The sequence below is a fragment of the Chinchilla lanigera genome, unplaced genomic scaffold (assembly GCF_000276665.1).
Source record: "Chinchilla lanigera isolate Chin_1 unplaced genomic scaffold, ChiLan1.0 scaffold00054, whole genome shotgun sequence".
Lineage (NCBI taxonomy): Eukaryota > Metazoa > Chordata > Mammalia > Rodentia > Chinchillidae > Chinchilla > Chinchilla lanigera.
The window spans coordinates 7,110,549-7,128,425 of NW_004955455.1; the positions used below are offsets into that span (position 1 = coordinate 7,110,549).

General features: G+C 44.9%; 3 gene segments (V, D, J or C); all 3 read left to right on the forward strand.

The window, feature by feature from the left end:
* Positions 1-17,877, forward strand: part of LOC102009145 — a 718,028-nt gene that overhangs the window by 471,479 nt on the left and 228,672 nt on the right.
* LOC102014012 overlaps positions 1-17,877 on the forward strand; it is a 660,803-nt gene that overhangs the window by 417,810 nt on the left and 225,116 nt on the right.
* LOC102021418 lies at positions 15,435-15,997 on the forward strand. The segment is given in 2 exon segments: positions 15,435-15,540; positions 15,663-15,997. Coding segments are annotated over 2 exon segments (366 nt in total).

A 17,877-nucleotide genomic window follows, 5' to 3' on the forward strand; every position in this document is an offset into this window, starting at 1 on the left:
GATGACCTGCGAGGGAAACAACATTGGCAATTATTATGTGCAGTGGTACCAGCAGAAGCCAGGCCAGGCCCCCATCCTGGTCATATATAATAGTAACAGCAGGCCCTCTGGGATTCCTGACCGGTTCTCCGGTGCCAAATCTGGGAACACGGCCACTCTGACGATCACTGGTGCCCAGGCTGAGGACGAGGCTGACTATTACTGTCAGGTGTGGGATAGCAGTAGTAAAGCTCACGGTGACACAGGCAAATGGGGAAGCGAGACAAAAACTCACCACCAGCCTGGTTCCCACGCCCCCTCCCAGCCCTGGCAACACACACAGGACAGAGGCTGCCACACAGAGATCAAGTTTCTAGTCTGTCCTTCTGGGACATCAGATTTCTGAGATATGGGGGCAGGGCAGGTTCCTGGATCTCCCCAAGTGCAGCTGATTCCATTGTTTCCGAGACTGGACATTTTGATCAAGTCGAACTCCCAGTTCCCTGTGCCCAGAAACTGTCAGCTCAGCATGTTGTGTACAAGTACAAAGGGGGAATAACTCACCTGACATCATGTTAGTGTCTCAGTAGGGAGATCTTTGCAAAATATTATGTTTTGGGATGAGGATATGAGCAGGTCACCACAGGTTTTGCAAGACAGGAAGATTTCAGTCACAACAGTGACATCATAACGTGAGGTCAGAGGATACAAGGAGAAAGTTTTGAAGCGCTGATTTATTTGACAACCAAGTAATTTCCACCAGTGAAAACTGTGTGCTCGATGCAAGCAAGTGCTTGTGTGGAGAGTAACTGTTCATAAAAACTCGGAAGCAAAAAATGTGACATTTGCTGTTGACATCCGCACCCTCCAGGGCATCAGCGTTCACGATCTAATAGTGAAGGGGACACAAGTGGTTTCAGTCCTTAGCACAAAAATACTCACTGCAGGATGGCAGTGAGCACAAGAGAGGGAGGGGTGTGTGTGTGTGTGTGTATGTATGATATTTACTGAGGGAAACAGACCCACGTCTCCACTGTGTCTGAGAGCTGCTGCATCAGTTCAGTCATAAAACACCCAGTTCCCCTCATACTCACGTGACCGTGTGTGAGAGTCCCCAGAAATGACTGCTTAGGTGGGGTACAGATGGGGACAATTGCTCACCCAGGTCCAAGTCATCCTGGGCTGGGCCAAGGTCAACAAGGAGGTCGGCCTGGCCTCCCGTCCCTATTCCAGCAGCATCCTAGGCGCCTCCATCCATCTGCAAGGTCCCTTTCTCTCCCATGGCACTCACCGCCTCCTTTACCTCCGTGATGTCCACTCCCTCTGGCCCTGCCCCACGGCCTCCCTTCTGTATACCCAGGCCCTTTTCCCTGTCCATGTCATTTCCTGCAGAGGAGGTCAGATATGACCAGAAGTTTCTATCCCTACCCAGCTGCAGGCCAGCAATAGGGGCACCGTAGTAAACACCCCTTGAGCAATCAGCCTCCTCCACAGCAAGGTAGATGCCAGGGGATTGATCTGGGTTCCCTAGGGACTTGCTCACTAGCTCCAGAGTAATTCCTAAGAGGCTGCAGCTCCACGACAGCCTCACATAAGAACCTCTTGGGTACCTGCAAGTGTTATCTTGGATGCCTCCTCCTGCCACACTTGACTCCATTTGCCCAAATCTCCTATGTGCTAAAGGTCATTTGTTACCTAATTAGTGTTGGCTGGTTCCTCCTCATTACTCACCAGAAGTTTACAATGAATGCACAAAATGAAAATTAAAGTACATACGAATTTGAACATTGATGTGTGAGTTTTATCCATTTTTTTTTACTATATACTTGTTAAAGCATCTGAATTTCACCCGAACTGACTGACAAATTTAAAATGAAGTCAGGAAAGAGGACAAAGCTGATATTTGTGCTGAATTTCTGCTGAATTTGTTCATTGTTCTTCACGTAGAATGTGGATCATCCCACTTTTTGTTATGTTCACAATGAAGGTGTGTTCTCTGCAAGGTCAGAGAGGGCCTAGGGTCCAACTGGACCTCCCAGAACATGCGCTGCAGACATTAACTCCTTAATCACAAGCCGTGAGGCTGCAGGAAAAGAATGGAGGAGGTCTATTGGTCCATCTGGAGGGAACTTTGATGCTGCAGCGGAGACCTGAGTGACTCACCATGGCCTCCCACTTTTCCTATACACTGGGCTCCTCTGGCCTCTCTGGAGCCACCTAGAGCTGCAACAACTTAGTATTCATCACTAACCCCAGAGCCTCATCCTTCCCAGGATGATGAGAGAGGACAGGGAATCCTGCCAGGCTGTGGGCATAGGAGGCAGAACTCTGGTTCATCTCCACCATGACCTGAACATCTCTCCTTTCCCTTCTTCAAAGTCTGCACACATGTCCCTCCGAGGCACTACCCTCAGGCTCACCTCTCACAGAACACTATTGTGCTCTGACTCTGAGCTCAACCCAGGGGGTGCTGCTCAATTGGATCCCTGAGACTGAACCCTATAGTCTTCTAAACCTGCGTGCCTGAAGGTCTTCAAAGACTCTGCAGTACACAGTAGAGATGGCCAGGAGTCATCTAACACCCACTGCTCAGAACAGGAGAGCAGATAACAATGAAGAGACAAGCAGCAGGAGTCACGCTATCCTTGCACTGCACAGAACAGTTGGCATGGAGCACAGCCCTCTGTCCTTGGTGGTTCCAGGCTCACAGTTCACTCCTGCCTGGTCCCTGCTCTGCTGTTACGCAGCTCTGCCCTCAGGCTGAAGCTCCTGTGCTCAAGTACAGTCTCAGCTGAGAGAGGGGGTGCTAGAGTCCTTGTTTTAAATCCATCATCCCATGGCCTCTCATTGAGCTTTTGAAGCCAGGACACTGGTGTCTCCTCAAGGCTCTGGAAAATTCTCTTTCCTTTGCCAAAACCAAATGACTCCAGTTGTGACTCTGATAAGTTCCCTGCTAGAGCTATGTTAATTCTATGAAGAATAGATTTTGAAACACACAAATCACTGTAGCCACAAATAACAATGTAAAAGAGACAGGCTGCTTAAAATGGCTTATTAGAAGCAGGCCACATTTGCCTGCTTCTCCACAGGTCAGAATAAAAACAACTAGAAAGCAACTGTCAGATGGACAGAAATTTCAGCCTGAGGCACCACCAGTCAAATACAATAGACTTGGTCTTCAAATAATATAGGAAGATTGGAAGGCCTCCCGGCCCTGGGCATTAGGTGTGTCCTATGGCTGTGCCAGGTGAGGCGGCCACAGGATTCCAGTCTGGTGTAGCTCCAGCCCCAGAGGTTCTAAGGTTATCTTCCTGTCCTTCTGACCCAGATACAGTGGCCCTGAATTTAGTCACCTCTTAGTTCTGCAGTAGCTGAAGAGTGCCAGGCTTATGGAACACTGGGAGACTGGCCCACATTTGCTGACCAGACTTCCTGTGCAAGAACATTTCCAATAAAGCTAGAAAGTAATGACTAGAACAGGCGCCTCTTTCCTCAGTGTGCAGATACCAACACATGTCCTGGAGGATCTGGGACCATGAAGGAATCAGGACAGCACTAAGGGAACAGAATGGGGTGCTAGTGAGCAACACTAAAGATAGCAAATGTTAACTGCCTTACAAAGAGTTGAAAGTCACAGTTTTAAGGAAATGCAATGAACTCCAACAAATACACAGGAACAATTCAATGAAATGGGAATGACAATAAGTGATTCAAATGAGAAATGGAAAATAGATATTAAAATTAAAATAATAATTAAAAAATCAAATGCAAATACTGAAGCAGAAAAAATTAATGACATAAAAATACAGTAGAAAACATCCACAGCAAAATTTATTGGGCACAAGAATGAACCTACCGTTCAAAAATGAAGGTAAAATCAGACTTTTCAATCGTGAATAATTTACAAATGCGATCACTCACAGATTCACAGTACACGTAGAGGATACTTACTTCACATATTGCAAACGATTTCTCACAGTCCTTTAGTTTTCATTTGTTGCTCACTAGGACACTCTATGTCTCAAATATTCTAGATTTCTGATCCCCTGCACAGCCCAGCTTGTCATAGCTCCTGAAGTATGGGGCTCCATGGAAGCATAAAATCCAAAACAGAGAAACCCACTGTAGCGGACAAATGGGATGTGCCTAGATTCACTCTTCAGGTCTGACTCACGCACCATGAAAGTAGATGTCCTGGACATTAACAGATATAGCCTTACTGGAAAGTGCTGTTGGTATAGAAAATTGCCCCCCAGGATCACTTCTGTTCTCAGAGAGACTCTGTGTGATGACTGGTTGAGGCCAAGAATCTAAAATCCTGCCTCAATTTTGGATGTCTTTCTTGAAGCACTTTGAGTTCCAGAGTTCCCTACAGGAATGCTGAGTCTTCAAAAGCCACCTCACTGGGGCCACTCTCCCCTTCTTCCCAGAGCTCTCTTCTCATCTTTCCAAGACAGTCTGTGCATCAATTCTCCATCTCAGAGTCTGTGCCCAGGAAGACCAACCTGCAAAGGCCAGCTATACCCAGAAAGGAACATGGAACTTGGAGGGAACTCTAAACCCAGAAAGCACCATTTCCTCATAAATTCACAGTGTACATGTTCAAATGCCACCGGCAAGACTGGCTGTTCCTTGCATTCCTATGAAATGAAAATAAAGCCTACTCTGTTAGATATTCTGTGCTATAAATGTTAGTTAGAGATTCAGCTGTGTCATAGAGGTAAATCCAGGGACAGGTGGACCAGGTGTCTCATATCCACACAACTAGCCAGCTTATAAAACCAATAGATATAGGAAGAAGAATGTAATATATTTTACTTACACCCTTCATGACTTTCCCATGATATCATCTTTTTACCCTCTAAGGAGAAATAAGCTGATCAGTTCTGAAAAGTAGAGTTTAGCATATCAAAGTTATCACTAAAAAAACCTTGTTCACATGAAACCATTCTCATTTCCTTGACCAACAAATCTTCAAATAAACTAATAAAGAGTAATAATAACCATACTCCACCTAATATAGAACTATCTCACAACAAAGAACATGCCAACACTTTCCCAACAGCAGGCCACTAGACACATTTTTTTCTTCCAGTATATCTTTTTATCTCACTTAGATATCCTGTACTTCATACACAGATATACAGATAAAAAGTTAAATATTGTTAACTTGACATATCATATGTTAATGGCACACTAATAAAACATAGAGAAAACAAAAAGTTTTGATAAGACATATTCAAATAAGTGCATGTAAATGTTTTACTCATACAATTTATTTCAATGACCAAAGAAACTTACTTTCTTCCCTACTCATCCCAAATTCCCTATGTTAATTATGAATGCACTAGTTAGTGTGGATCCCTCAGTTAGTCACCCCATTTGAAATGGCCCAAAACATCCTTCCAGGAGGGATTTATTGATGACTGTGTTGGTTTTCCAACTTTAATGCAGATAAGCAAATACTAGAGAATACCCTGCATTCCATACATAGTTCTCATTACCCTAGTTCTGAAGTGACCATTCATTTCCTCTTGACAATGAAGATCAATCACCATCCAATATTCCTTACTTTACTTGATGATTTCTTATCCTAAAGGCAATAAACGGGCCATGGAACCAGTGCCATCATTTCAGTGTATCTAGTGCTGACCTTCCTGGGGAAGCATTGTCCTTTTGAATTGAGACTTCTACACCAGACCAGCAAATCACAGGTCACAGAGAGGGGAAGCTGATGTTGTACATATGGATCACTAAGGGTGATCCACTCACGTTCCCACACCTTGGTTCCTGAACAAAGAATCTTGGCTAAGGACATCTTGACTATGGGACACCATGTATGGGATGCTGACTAAGGGCCTTTTGAGCATCCTGTAGGACTTTGTTCAGCCCTGTGAGCTATGGCCACTCAGCTGGCTTTGTTGCTGAGCCCTGAAAGGTATTTCCAACTTTCTTAAAATCAGGAGAATCTGGACGAAGGTAACACTCATTAGCATGGAAAATAGCAAGAATACGATCCCATTTTGCTAATTGTTCCTGGTTGTAAAATTAGTCTTTTGCTCAGAAGCCTCGTGTGAAACACCACAACAGAGTTAAGATGCTCAGCAAACCTGGTGTTAAAAATTTTGGCAGAAGTATTACAGGCAAATAAAACAATGCCTTTTTTAGAGTAAGAAAAATAAGAACAAAGAGCCACTGTGCCAGAATGGAAGATGTCTAATGCATCAATCTGTTCTAAGGACCCTAATGCAGACTGTAGGGGACAGAATCATATAGGGAACAGGGGGAACTTTTCTGCTGTTGACACACTGAGCAGAGGCAAAGCCAGGTCACCTTAGTAAATTTCAATCCATGTTGATAATCCCATGAATACTCTCCATTCCTGCCCTCTAGACACTGTGTTCATCAGCCCTTTGTGCAATGACACAGGAGGTGCGGAGAAGATGCTGACTGACACCCATGGAACGAGGCATCGTACACCTGATCATCAAGCCCTTTTCCTCCTGAGCTTACCCTTGTGAGCATGTGCACAGGACACGAATATGTTCATGATCTGTGCAAATACAAAGGGAATTTGTTAAAATTTTCTTGTGTGCATTTAAAAAATGACAATTGTAATACCTTAAAATCAGGACCATGTTACTAAGAATGTGCATTTAATTTTTTTAGAGATCTGAGGTTGTAATGTGGAACAGGCTTTGATTCTTGCACCAACAAACACGCCATAAATTAGCTTTAGAAATGTGGTTGGAAAGAGCAAAAGAGCAATGATATTTTTACACTTACATCAGATTTTGGGAATTTCCTAAGTATGTTAGGGCAATGTAGGTATTTCAAGCTACTCTATCAATTGTAAACTTAATGAAATGTAAACACAGATCAAATATTTTTGAAAAAACGTTAGTATCCAAATTCTATGTGCTGTAAATATATTCTACATATTATATTTAAAAGAACTAGAATGAGGGGAGGGCATAAGTTGTATCATAAATAACATTTCAGAGGCCAGGGAAATAGCTCAGTGGCACAGCACCTGCTTCTTAAGCACAAAGTCTTGAGTTCAATTCTCTGTACCAAAAAAAAAAGTTTTCACACATTCTTATGGAAATACTACTTTTGATATATATGTTTATGTCATATACATTATTGAAATAATTATGCCTGTGTCTCTTTATTTTTCATGTAGTTACTAAACATTAAAATGTATATGAGGTTTTCACTGTTTGGGGCTTTCTTTTGTTTTGAAAGAGGGTTTCATTATGTTGTCCAAGTCAGACCTGAACTCACCATGTAAACCAAGCTGGCCTTGAATTCACAGCAATCCACCCACCTCAACTTCCCATAGGTGGGGATTATAGGCACAGCTGGTCATCACCGTATTTTTATTGGACAAGCTTGGAGTAGGCCACTCAAATGACAGGTATTTTGGAAGCATTTGGTCCAGAAAGCCCCCATCTCCACCCACAGGACACAAGTGTGAACCCAAAGAGAGGTGGGTGAAGGTCAAATGGAGACATGAGGTGTGGACCACCTGCCAGTGCAGGACACTAGTCCTCAGACCTGCTCCTGCTTCATCCTAGAAGCACCATGTAAAATGTGCAATGATGATTCCTGGGACTACATGATCCCATGGTTCATAGATCTCAAAGTTCTGTGTGCCTAGTCACTTAATGTCTAATGGACCTAACAGGACCTAGGAAGTCAATTAAAGCTGTTTTTTAAAAGGCACATACTCTACTGCAAGGACTTGTTCCAAAACCGCCTTCGCTACAGTGGGATCTGTTATGTGGGCTTCAACTAAGGTTCCTATTCCCATCACCAGTTCCTTTATGATCACACAGTCTACACTATAACAGTATCCACATAGCAGACTGACTGGCACCACTGTGTGACATGCTGCAGAGACTCTCTGCTCTCAAATTCACATCCATTTGGACAACTTTATTGGTCCTAGCATTTGAATTGCAGCAACAACCCCAAATTTGAAATATGCTGTTTCCTGAAACCAGAATGGCTTATTTGAGTTAAGGATTTGAGATGCCTTTTTGTGAAAAGTATAAGATACAAATAACGCATGTGCTACATTTATTGAAGATGTCTAAGAAAGTTCAAAACAACCAGTCCCTAAAATCTGAGCTAATATACAGTCTCCACAAATCTTTCATTACACGTGCCATTTCATGCACATCAGATACAATTACCATGGTTGAGTAGAGCCCTGGGAAGTGGCACTGGGTTTTTCTGTGGTCCAATAACTTCACAGACTGTGGTGTGACAGGGGAAGAATTAATGCATCACAGGGGATTAAAATGTACACCTATACTGTGGCCCACACCTTGTATACATATACTGTTTCCTGTTCCATGCTGTCATCCCATTTTCAGAAGAAAAACAACATTGTATCCTAATGATTAAATGAAAAATTTGATACTTGGGGGACAAGGCATGAGCAATAAGCTTTTATAAGTTCCCTTAAGTAATTTCTCTTTAGATTTATACAAGTAAAATATACCATTATGTACAGATAACAGCAGCCAGTGCATCACAAAAGCAGATCCTTCAAATTTGTAACTGCTCTGGGACTACCAGGTCATATGCATCCCCACCAAATCCCTATATAAGCCTTGCAGCTACAATCATGAGAAATCTTGGTTTCCTCAATTTTTCAGGGCAAAAGCCCCACCTTCTAACTTGCTGGCCTGTTTCAAATATATCTTTCTTTCCCCATCATTGTCTTTTTTTTTTTTTTTTTTTTTGCTTTATCAGGTAGCAGTGGGACTGGACCTTTCACAGGTACACGAGGCTGGCTTCTTGGATCTTGGTAAAAATGAGAGTGGACAGTGACTGAAGTAGTGATACCATAGCTGCTCTTTCAGAGGAATAGAAAAAACCTCAACTTCTGCATTAGTGATGTGTACCATGCACCTGCAGCCATGTTATTTTGCTCTATAAGATCCAAAAGCTTGTGCAAAACAGCAAACATGATAACTTCCTGTCTGGGTATGTTTAAATCTACTTCAACTTTTCAGGACTCAAGAAAATGTTATCACGAGCAAACAGATGAATTACGTGGATGTAAATCCAACCTCAACTACAGGTCTTTTCGGTCTTTAAAGGTGGCACTGGTATGTGTTAGCCCTCATCTCAAGACATGATATATTTTATTTTCTATTCTGATGGGACAGAGATGGAGGAGACTCAGAATTTACCCTTTGCATAAAGGCCCAGTATAAAAATGGTTCAGTTTCACAGTCATACAGGATGTTCCAAAAACTTCACTCTCCTGCGAAACACCAAAGCAAAATTCAGAGGATTAAGGCAGTAGCCATTCTGTTCACAATAAGTTGATAAACACATGCAACAACCCCAGCCTACTGACCTATTTACATTGCCTTGATGATGTAAGAACATTCTTTAGGGGTAATTGTTGCTTTGAATTACAGGTAAGAAAATTCGGTAAGGTCTAAAAATTGGGTTTGAGACTGTTTCTGGAGTAGCTTCTCACCCGCTTTCATTACTTATATGGCTCTGCATTCAATAGACCTTCTGCTAGTTTCCTATCTACTAGATCCAAGCATATTGATCCCCCTACCTCCGTGCAGGTCACACCTCAGTAGAGTCAGTCAGTATACCTGTTTTAAGGCATGTGCTTGTCCCAATGTGAAACTATGGCTAGAGAATAAAAGATCACTCAGAGATGATATTCATTTCAGTCACCCAGAGGACCCAGAGTGGTTGGTTTATGGGCATGGGAGATCTTCAAGGAATCAGCAGCGATCTGAGAGCTCTGTGGTGATTTATTTGTAACTCGAGGACAGAAGAACAAAGATATAGAAGAAAACCACTTTACAACAAAGAATATATCTATTTTAGTCAGGGGACAGGGCAGGAAAAGAATACCAGGTCATGTGATACATATTAACCTAGTTTAAGGCTAGGACTACTCAGGCTATGCTAAAAAGGAAACCATCCTTCAGTGTCAGCAGAATCCAAAAGCCACGCCTCGGATCCGAAGTCGGGACAATCCATCCTATGTATTCAGGCTGTAGTGACCTCACACTGAATCCAAGACTTGCAGTTATCTCACACTACCAGGACCTCAGAAGAGTATAAGTCGTAGCTGCGAAATATTCTTCACAAGCTGAGTCCCAGGTGTCCACTTAGGCACCCACTGGAGTTCCATTCCCTAGGAAGGTCACCACACAGTCCAGATGCTCTCAGAGTTAGCACAGTGTGACAGAACGGGATTTCAGAACATATCTCCTTCACCCATGTCAGCCACCTGGTCCTCCCACCCTCTCTCAAGATACTGGCTCTCACCATCCTATAAAGGTCCTGGCCCTGACTCTTCTGTCAGGGTTACTCCGGAGATCCAGGCCTCTCCTCCCACCTCCACGCAGATCTGCCTTCAAGCTTCAGTCCCTGTGTAGCCTCATGTAGGGGCATGGCATGCAGGAGCTCATCCCTGGATAAAGCATCCACCATCTGCCGCTCCTGGTGGAGACTCTGCTGAGTGCCATGGACTCTTGCCTGAGGAAGGTCATAGAATTGACCCTGGTGTTGCCTTGGGTTCAGTGACAGGATCCTGCATCCTACAGGCTTGTGCAACCAGGATCTTGGGGATATACTATTCACAAAACACACAGTCTGTAGTGGGTTTCTCAGTCAGTTTTTTTCTGACATTTGATTCAGATTACATAAGACACTGATGGAGAGGTAGAGGGAGGGAGAAAGATTCTGTTTTCAGTGCCAGTTGCTAGTCTGTTGTGAGAAAGGAGATGCCAGAGGAAAACAAACACCACATGTAAAACAAGACTAGAAGTGTGGTGAATCTATTGAAGCAAGTGGTGATTTAACAGATAGATGTCACAGCTGAAGTGGATGCATTAAAAAGTTGGTGACACCACTCTATATTCTAATGAAATGAAAATGATGTGACAAAAAAATACCAGGGAATCCCAGAAAGAGGAGAAATAAGGTGAGGGTTCAATGTTCCACCTTCCACTGAGTCAGGTGTTTTAGATGGCCGTTCAGCAGATACCAGTCCAGTTGAAACCCTGGCTTCTGGGACATCAATAGACCAGATGATTTGGAACTAGGACATATTACAGCTCAGGAAGTTGGTGAAGTGGTCATAGGGTTTGTCCCTGGAAGGTGACTGTTTTGGGGGGATCCTGGATGCCAGATGGTTTCATGACTACAAAACTAAGTAGAGCAAATTGGGGCCCATCAACTCCACCTCAATCTCCTCACCTCAAAGCTCATAAAATGTTCTCCATTAATGCTCAATAAGGAGCCCAAAGGGAAGAGGATATGCACGCAATTTCCATATGTTTCCCCTATATTTGGCCTGGGGCACCCACCTCTGCTGTGGGCTTTGGGATCTTCCCTGCCAGAATCTGGACCTGTGTCTTTCTCCCTTTCCTCAGATCCTGAACAAAAGACCTGCCCAGACCTGGTCCCTACACTCAGCCCCCCAGAACCTTGAGCTGAATTACCCAAAACACTAAGATCAACGCATGCAAAACCTGAGTAGTTGGGATGAAACAGTTCAAATGGTTGGTAATAACCAGATCCCTCTCCTCTCCTCCCCTATCCTCACCTCCCCTCTGCTCCCCTCTCCTCTCTTACATCCTCCATGGCCCCATATGAGCTGACTCAGATGACCTCCTCCCACTCAAGCTAGGAGTTCTGCCAGCTTACAATAGTGCTCTCAATTGAAAGTGTTTTTTGTTTGTTTCAGAAAACACCTGCCAGGATCACGTCCCTCTCAGAAAGATTCAGTTTATTAACAGCTTAAGGCCCTGAGTCCCAGTCCTGCCCCATTTAGCGTGGTCCTAGAGTCCTCAGCGCCAGCTCTAGAGCACTCTGTGGTGATCCCACCTCATGCCCAGTGCTGCCTCCCTCATTACTTTTAAGACAACCTGGGTATAGCTCTCCATCTCCAGACTTCAGCTCAGGATACACAATGAATAAAGCCAGCTGTTCCAAGCATGGGCCACTGCGGGGCTCTCTACACCGAGAAAACATAGTTTCTCTCTGGAACTCCCAGTGTAAATGTCCAGATGCCCCATCTAGTTCTAATTTTCCCATGCATCTTTATAAAATAAAAACAGAGCCTGAGATAGGAGATAGTCTGTGCTATGAGAGTATTGGAGAATCAGATCCACCCCAGAGGTAAATCCAAGGGCAGGAGATGCAGTTTCTTTGTGTCTACACAGTGTGGCAGTAGATGTACACCGACAGGTATAACTTACTGAATGGAATCTTATTTGCCTGTACCCTTGACATCTTGTTTTAAAAACACATTATTTTCACTCCTCTAACCAAAACTGTAAATGTAATCCATTTTACAAAGTATATCTTATTCTATTAAATTAGTCACTAAAATCTACCAAAGCCCACAAATGAAAATAAGAAACCCATTTTTGATTCCAGGAGCTGGTCTGGCTGACCTCATGGCTGAAGGAATCTCATAATTCTGGGGCATAGTCACTTGGCCTCCCACATTGTGTGTATCAACCAGGACCTAGGGCGGCACCAAGAGCTATTTCTCAAAGGTGTGTCATTCTGTACTGCAGATGACACGGCCTTGTTTCAAAATTCCATGGACTACACTGGGGTTCTCTAGTGAGGGTTTGACCTAAACAAACTGTTCCTGTTCCCATTATCAATTCCCCTACACATTCTCCTGGATACAGATATGCACATAGGAGGACCTAAAAGAGCCACCTTGGAACATGCTGCATATCCTTCCTGCTGCGGCATCTACAACCATTTGTTACCTTTCTCGATATTTACACAGGAAAGAATCCCCACATTTCCACACGCTATTTTCTGGAACCACAGCGGCCTCTGAGCTCTGTGCTACCTTCTTGATGCACTTCATTCCTGCCCCAGATTTTCACTTAAAAAAATCTCCCCCATCTGAACTAAAGTAGCTCCAATCCAGGAGCCCATTCAGTTTCCCACTGTCTTTTCAGATCCTCACACGCCTCACTCCTCTTATCAGAAGGAGATGCAGCTCCCTCCACACACTCCTGCCCTGAGTCCCTTCAGTCCACCCCCGCTGCAGCTCCAGAGCCACCACAACAAGAAGGGAGGTGACTTCTGATGACAGAATCACAATGGGCCACTCTCTGATCTTTCCACAAATTATCTGCCTATGAACAGGAGTGGGGAGGTTCTTCCCTCTGATTTCCTATGAAGTGATGTATTTTATCCATGACCTCGCTAATCAAGCAGGAATGCTCTTTCAGTGAAAAGACGTAGGTGGCCACTTGAGTAAAAAACAAATGATAACATATTTTTCACTTACAGAGATGAAGCTGGAAATAGATGCTTCTTGTTTTCCTGAGAGCCACTCTTCATTAAATATACCAGCTTTCTGTTGCCTAAAAACTTGCGAGATGGCTGCTTCGGTTCCAGCTACAACATCCGTATTCAAGAGGAAAAGTGGTTCACAAGTCTGCTCTGCTTTCTTGCTTCATACTTGCAACATTTCCCCAAGAAGAACCCAGCCAACAGACTGCTGTGTCCATTGGAACAGCAGTACTTCCCGTGGTCAATCTTAATAGAGGGAACTATTGAAAGGGATCTAGATTTAAGAAACCACAGGGCATCGTGAGCAAATAGAACGTGGTAGGGATCCCCTCTTGAGTCCATAACCTCAGTGTGACTACTGCACACCCACCAACAGGATGGGAAACTCCTGAGCCCAAAGGCTGTATCTTCATCATGCTGAATTCCCAGGGTAGAATTTTGCTCAGACAATACTAGATCTGCAAAAATATGTTGAATATCTGATCTAGTGTCTCTGTCTTCGGTACAGCAGGCACCACCATCCACATGCATAGTCCTCAAGTATTTGCATATGAACTGAGTCCACTGCCTGCCAGTGTGAAGCAACAGTACCACCCTCATGAGCACCCACAATCCCAGAATTAAGGGCAGAGATGTGTGAAGTGGGCCCTGATCCCTCCTCCTCTAAATGAAGCTGTTCACATTTTCATGGTAATCTAAGTTCCTTGTGCCTGGTGTTGAGAGGTGCAAGGGCCGCACAGAGAAGAGAAATCTCTAGCCTGGGGCCAACAGGTCATAGATCAGGCAATCACAGATATGAAGAGCTGATCCTGCATCTATACCTAAACTTAGGAAGCCTCTGGTACCCCAGCAGCCTGTGTGCAGTGGCCACCATGTGGCAGAAGAGAGTCACTTGGCAACATCAGCAGGTGAAGCTGTGGGTCTGGGCCAGGCACCACATCTTCCCTTTGTCTGAAATCTCTTTCAGCATAACTTCTACCCGGGCTCATCATGTTTCTCTTTTGGGAGCAGCTGCCAGATTTCTTCTCTCTGACTTCGCAGTAAGAGGCATAAAATATTTGCTCACTGATCTTGTTCTGGTGTAATTCAGGTTTTTATCATTTGATACAATTCCTCTGGCAACTGAAGACAACTTAAATATAATACACAGTTGTATGAAAGGTTCCTGGAGTTTATACTGCTCTAGGACTTGCTTACATTTCTGGCAGTTCTTGACCTGACCATGTGTTTCTGCACATCAGGGGTAGAATAAGACACAACATCCAGGACCTACCCCAAGGGCTCACAATCAAATACAGAAATTTATAGCACTTATTAGCAATTTAAGACATTTATTTTCGGTACTGTGAATTGAATCCAGGAGCAGAAATACACTAGTTTTTTATATTTTATTTTAATTATATTTTATTGGGGAAACAGTCTCTGTAAATTGCAGCATCCCTGGCTGTGCTTGAACTGGTGATACTCGGGCCTCATCCTCTGAGGGTACTGGGATCACAGGTGAGCATTCCTATGCCTGCCTCCATTTAAGACCTCTGTTGTTTCTCCACTGAGAAGCTGTGTGGTCTGGATAATATCCTGCTCCTGTCTGCTTCTTGCTGTCACCCATAAGGTAGTTTCAGGAGAGTCTCTGCAGTTTGATCAGGGATGGAACCTCTAAAAAGAAGCTAGGACTGAGCTGACATCTAGATTGTGCTAGAAAGCATTTATGCACAGGATTCCCCTACTGACTCAGGCCAAACCCACCTGCTTCCCAGCCAGGATCAAACACAGGAAAGTCCTGGACTTGGTCAAAGTTGGATGTGTGTCTCCAGTCCATAGCACCAGGACAGAACCACCCACAGGCAGGCCTTCAGGCAGCTTGGGAAACACCACCTCCAGTTTTCACCTCTGCATGACCAGAAGGCTGAGCTGCAATGCCAGGACGCAGTACAGGGTGGGTGTCTTGGACCTGTATATGCACTCACATGTGAAGGAGCATCACCCAGGCTGAGGGCAGTCTGCAGGGCCCCCCTACTTCTCTGTTTACTTGAGCCTGAGCCCTGCTCTGGACACCAGAAATCTCTTCAGCACTTGCCCTAAGATGGATTGATTTGCATAACGGGCAGCTCTCTCCAGCAAGGGGATAAGAGAGGCCTGGGAGGAAGCCACCCAGTCTTGGCCTCAGGAAGGAGCATTCGAGCACCTCTGCCATGGCCTGGGCCACGCTCTTCATTGGCCTCCTTGCTCACTGCACAGGTGATACCCAGGACTCTCACACTCCCACCCAGCCCTGGGCTCATCCCAGCTACCCCAGGGGTGAGTGTCCGAGGGAAGGAGCTCTCACTGTTACTCCCCCATCTGCTTCTCTCTCCCCACAGGCTCTGTGGCCTCCTATGTGCTGACGCAGCCATCCTCAGTGTCAGTGACTCCGGGACAGACAGCCAGGATGACCTGTGAGGGAGACAACATTGGCAATAAATACGTGCACTGGTACCAGCAGAAGCCAGACCAGGCCCCCATCCTGGTCATATATAGAGATAACAGCAGGCCTTCTGGGATTCCTGACCGGTTCTCTGGTGCCAACTCTGGGAACACAGCCACACTGACGATCACAGGCATCCAGGCTGAGGACGAGGCTGACTATTACTGTCAGGTGTGGGGTAGTAGTACTGATCCTCACAATGACACAAGCAAATGAGGAAGCAAGACAAAAACTTGCCACCAGCCTGGCTCCCATAGCCCCTCCATGCCCAAGTCACAGAGACAGAAGAGAGCATGCCATGTAGAGCCAAAGTTTCTAGTCTGTTCTGCTGGGACATCAGATTCCTGAGATATGGGGGCAGGGCAGGTTCCTGGTCCTCCCCAGGTGCAGCTGATTCCATCGTTACCAGGACTGACACTTGGAATGAGGTGAACTGCCAGTTCCCTATGCCCAGAAACTCTCAGCCCAGCACATTGTCTACAGGTACAAAGGGAGAATAACTCTTAACTGACATCATCTTAGAGTATCATAATAGGGAGACCTTTGCAAAATGTTATGTTATGGAGATTGGCAGGTGAGTAGGTTAACACAGGTTTTGCAAGGCAGGTGGATTTCAGTCATAACTGTGACATAATAACATGGGGTCAGAGGCTACAAGGAGAGTGTTTTGAAGCTTTGATTTATTTGATAACCATATAATTTCCACAGGTCAAAACTGTATGTTCAATGCAAGCAAGTGCTTGTGTGGAGATTTACTGTTCATAAAAGTTTGGAAGCAAAAAATGTGACCTTTACTGTTGACACCCCACCCTCCAGGGCATCAGTATTTTTGATGTAATAATGAAGATGCAAGTAGATTCAGGCCTCAGCACAAAAATACTCACTGCAGGCAGACACACAAGAGAGGGAGGTGTGTGTGTGTGTGAGAGAGAGAGAGAGAGAGAGAGAGAGAGAGAGAGAGAGAGAGAGATTCGTAGAGAGAAACAGACATACATCTCTACTGTGTCTGAGAGCTCCTGGGTCCACTCAGTCATAAAACACCCAGTTCCCCTCATATTCACATGACCCTGTTACAGTCTCCTGAAATGACTTCTTAGGTGGGGTACAGAGGAGGACAATTGCTCCCCCAGTTCCAAGTTATCCTCAGCTTGGCCAAGGTCTGCAAGTAGGTTGTCCTGGCCAGGACTCCCTATTAGAGCAGCATCCCTAGTCTCCTCCATCAGTCCATCTCCATCCATCTCTGACAACTTCTCTCCCATCTTACTCACCGCCTCCTTCACCTCCGTGGTGTCAACTCCCTCTGCCCCGCCTCAAGGCCCCACCTCCTGCATACCCAGGCCCTTTTCCCTGTTCCACGCCAGGCCCTGCACAAGAGGTCAGACATGACCAGGAGTTTCTGTACCTACCCAGCTGCAGGGCAGACATGGGGGATACCATGATAAACACCCCCTGAGCAATCTGCGTCTTTGACAGAAAAGTGAGTGCTGGGGGTTTGAGCTGCGTTCTCTAGGGACTCACTCAGTAGTCCCACAAGCAATCCCCCAGGAATTCCTAACAGGCTCGTGCTCCACCCCAGCCTCAGGTAAGAACCTCTTGGGTGCCTCCGAGAGTCATCTTCGAGGCCTCCTCCTGCCACACTTGACTCCATCTGCCCAAATCTCCTACATGCTAAAGGTCCTTTGTTTCCCAATTAGTGTTGCCTGGTTCTTCCTCATCACTCACCTGAAGTTTACAATGAATGTACAAAATGAAACTTGAAATACAGACCAATTTGAACATTGATGATGAGTTTTCTCCGTTCTTTTAACTGCACACATGTTAAAGCATCTAAATTTCACAAAAACTGACTGAAAATTTAAAAGGATGGCAGTAAAGAGGACAAAGCTGAATGTGTTCATTGTTCTTCACATGAAAGGTGGATCATCCTCTTAGTTTTATGATCACAATGAAGTTGAGTTCTGTGCAGGGTAGAGTGGGTCTAGGATCCAATTGGCCCTCCCAGAGCATGAGCTCCAGTCATTAACTCCTTAATCATAAGCTGTGAAGCAGCAGGAGGATGATGGATCTTCTCCATCTGAGTAGATCTTTGGTGCTGGAAAAGAGACCTAACA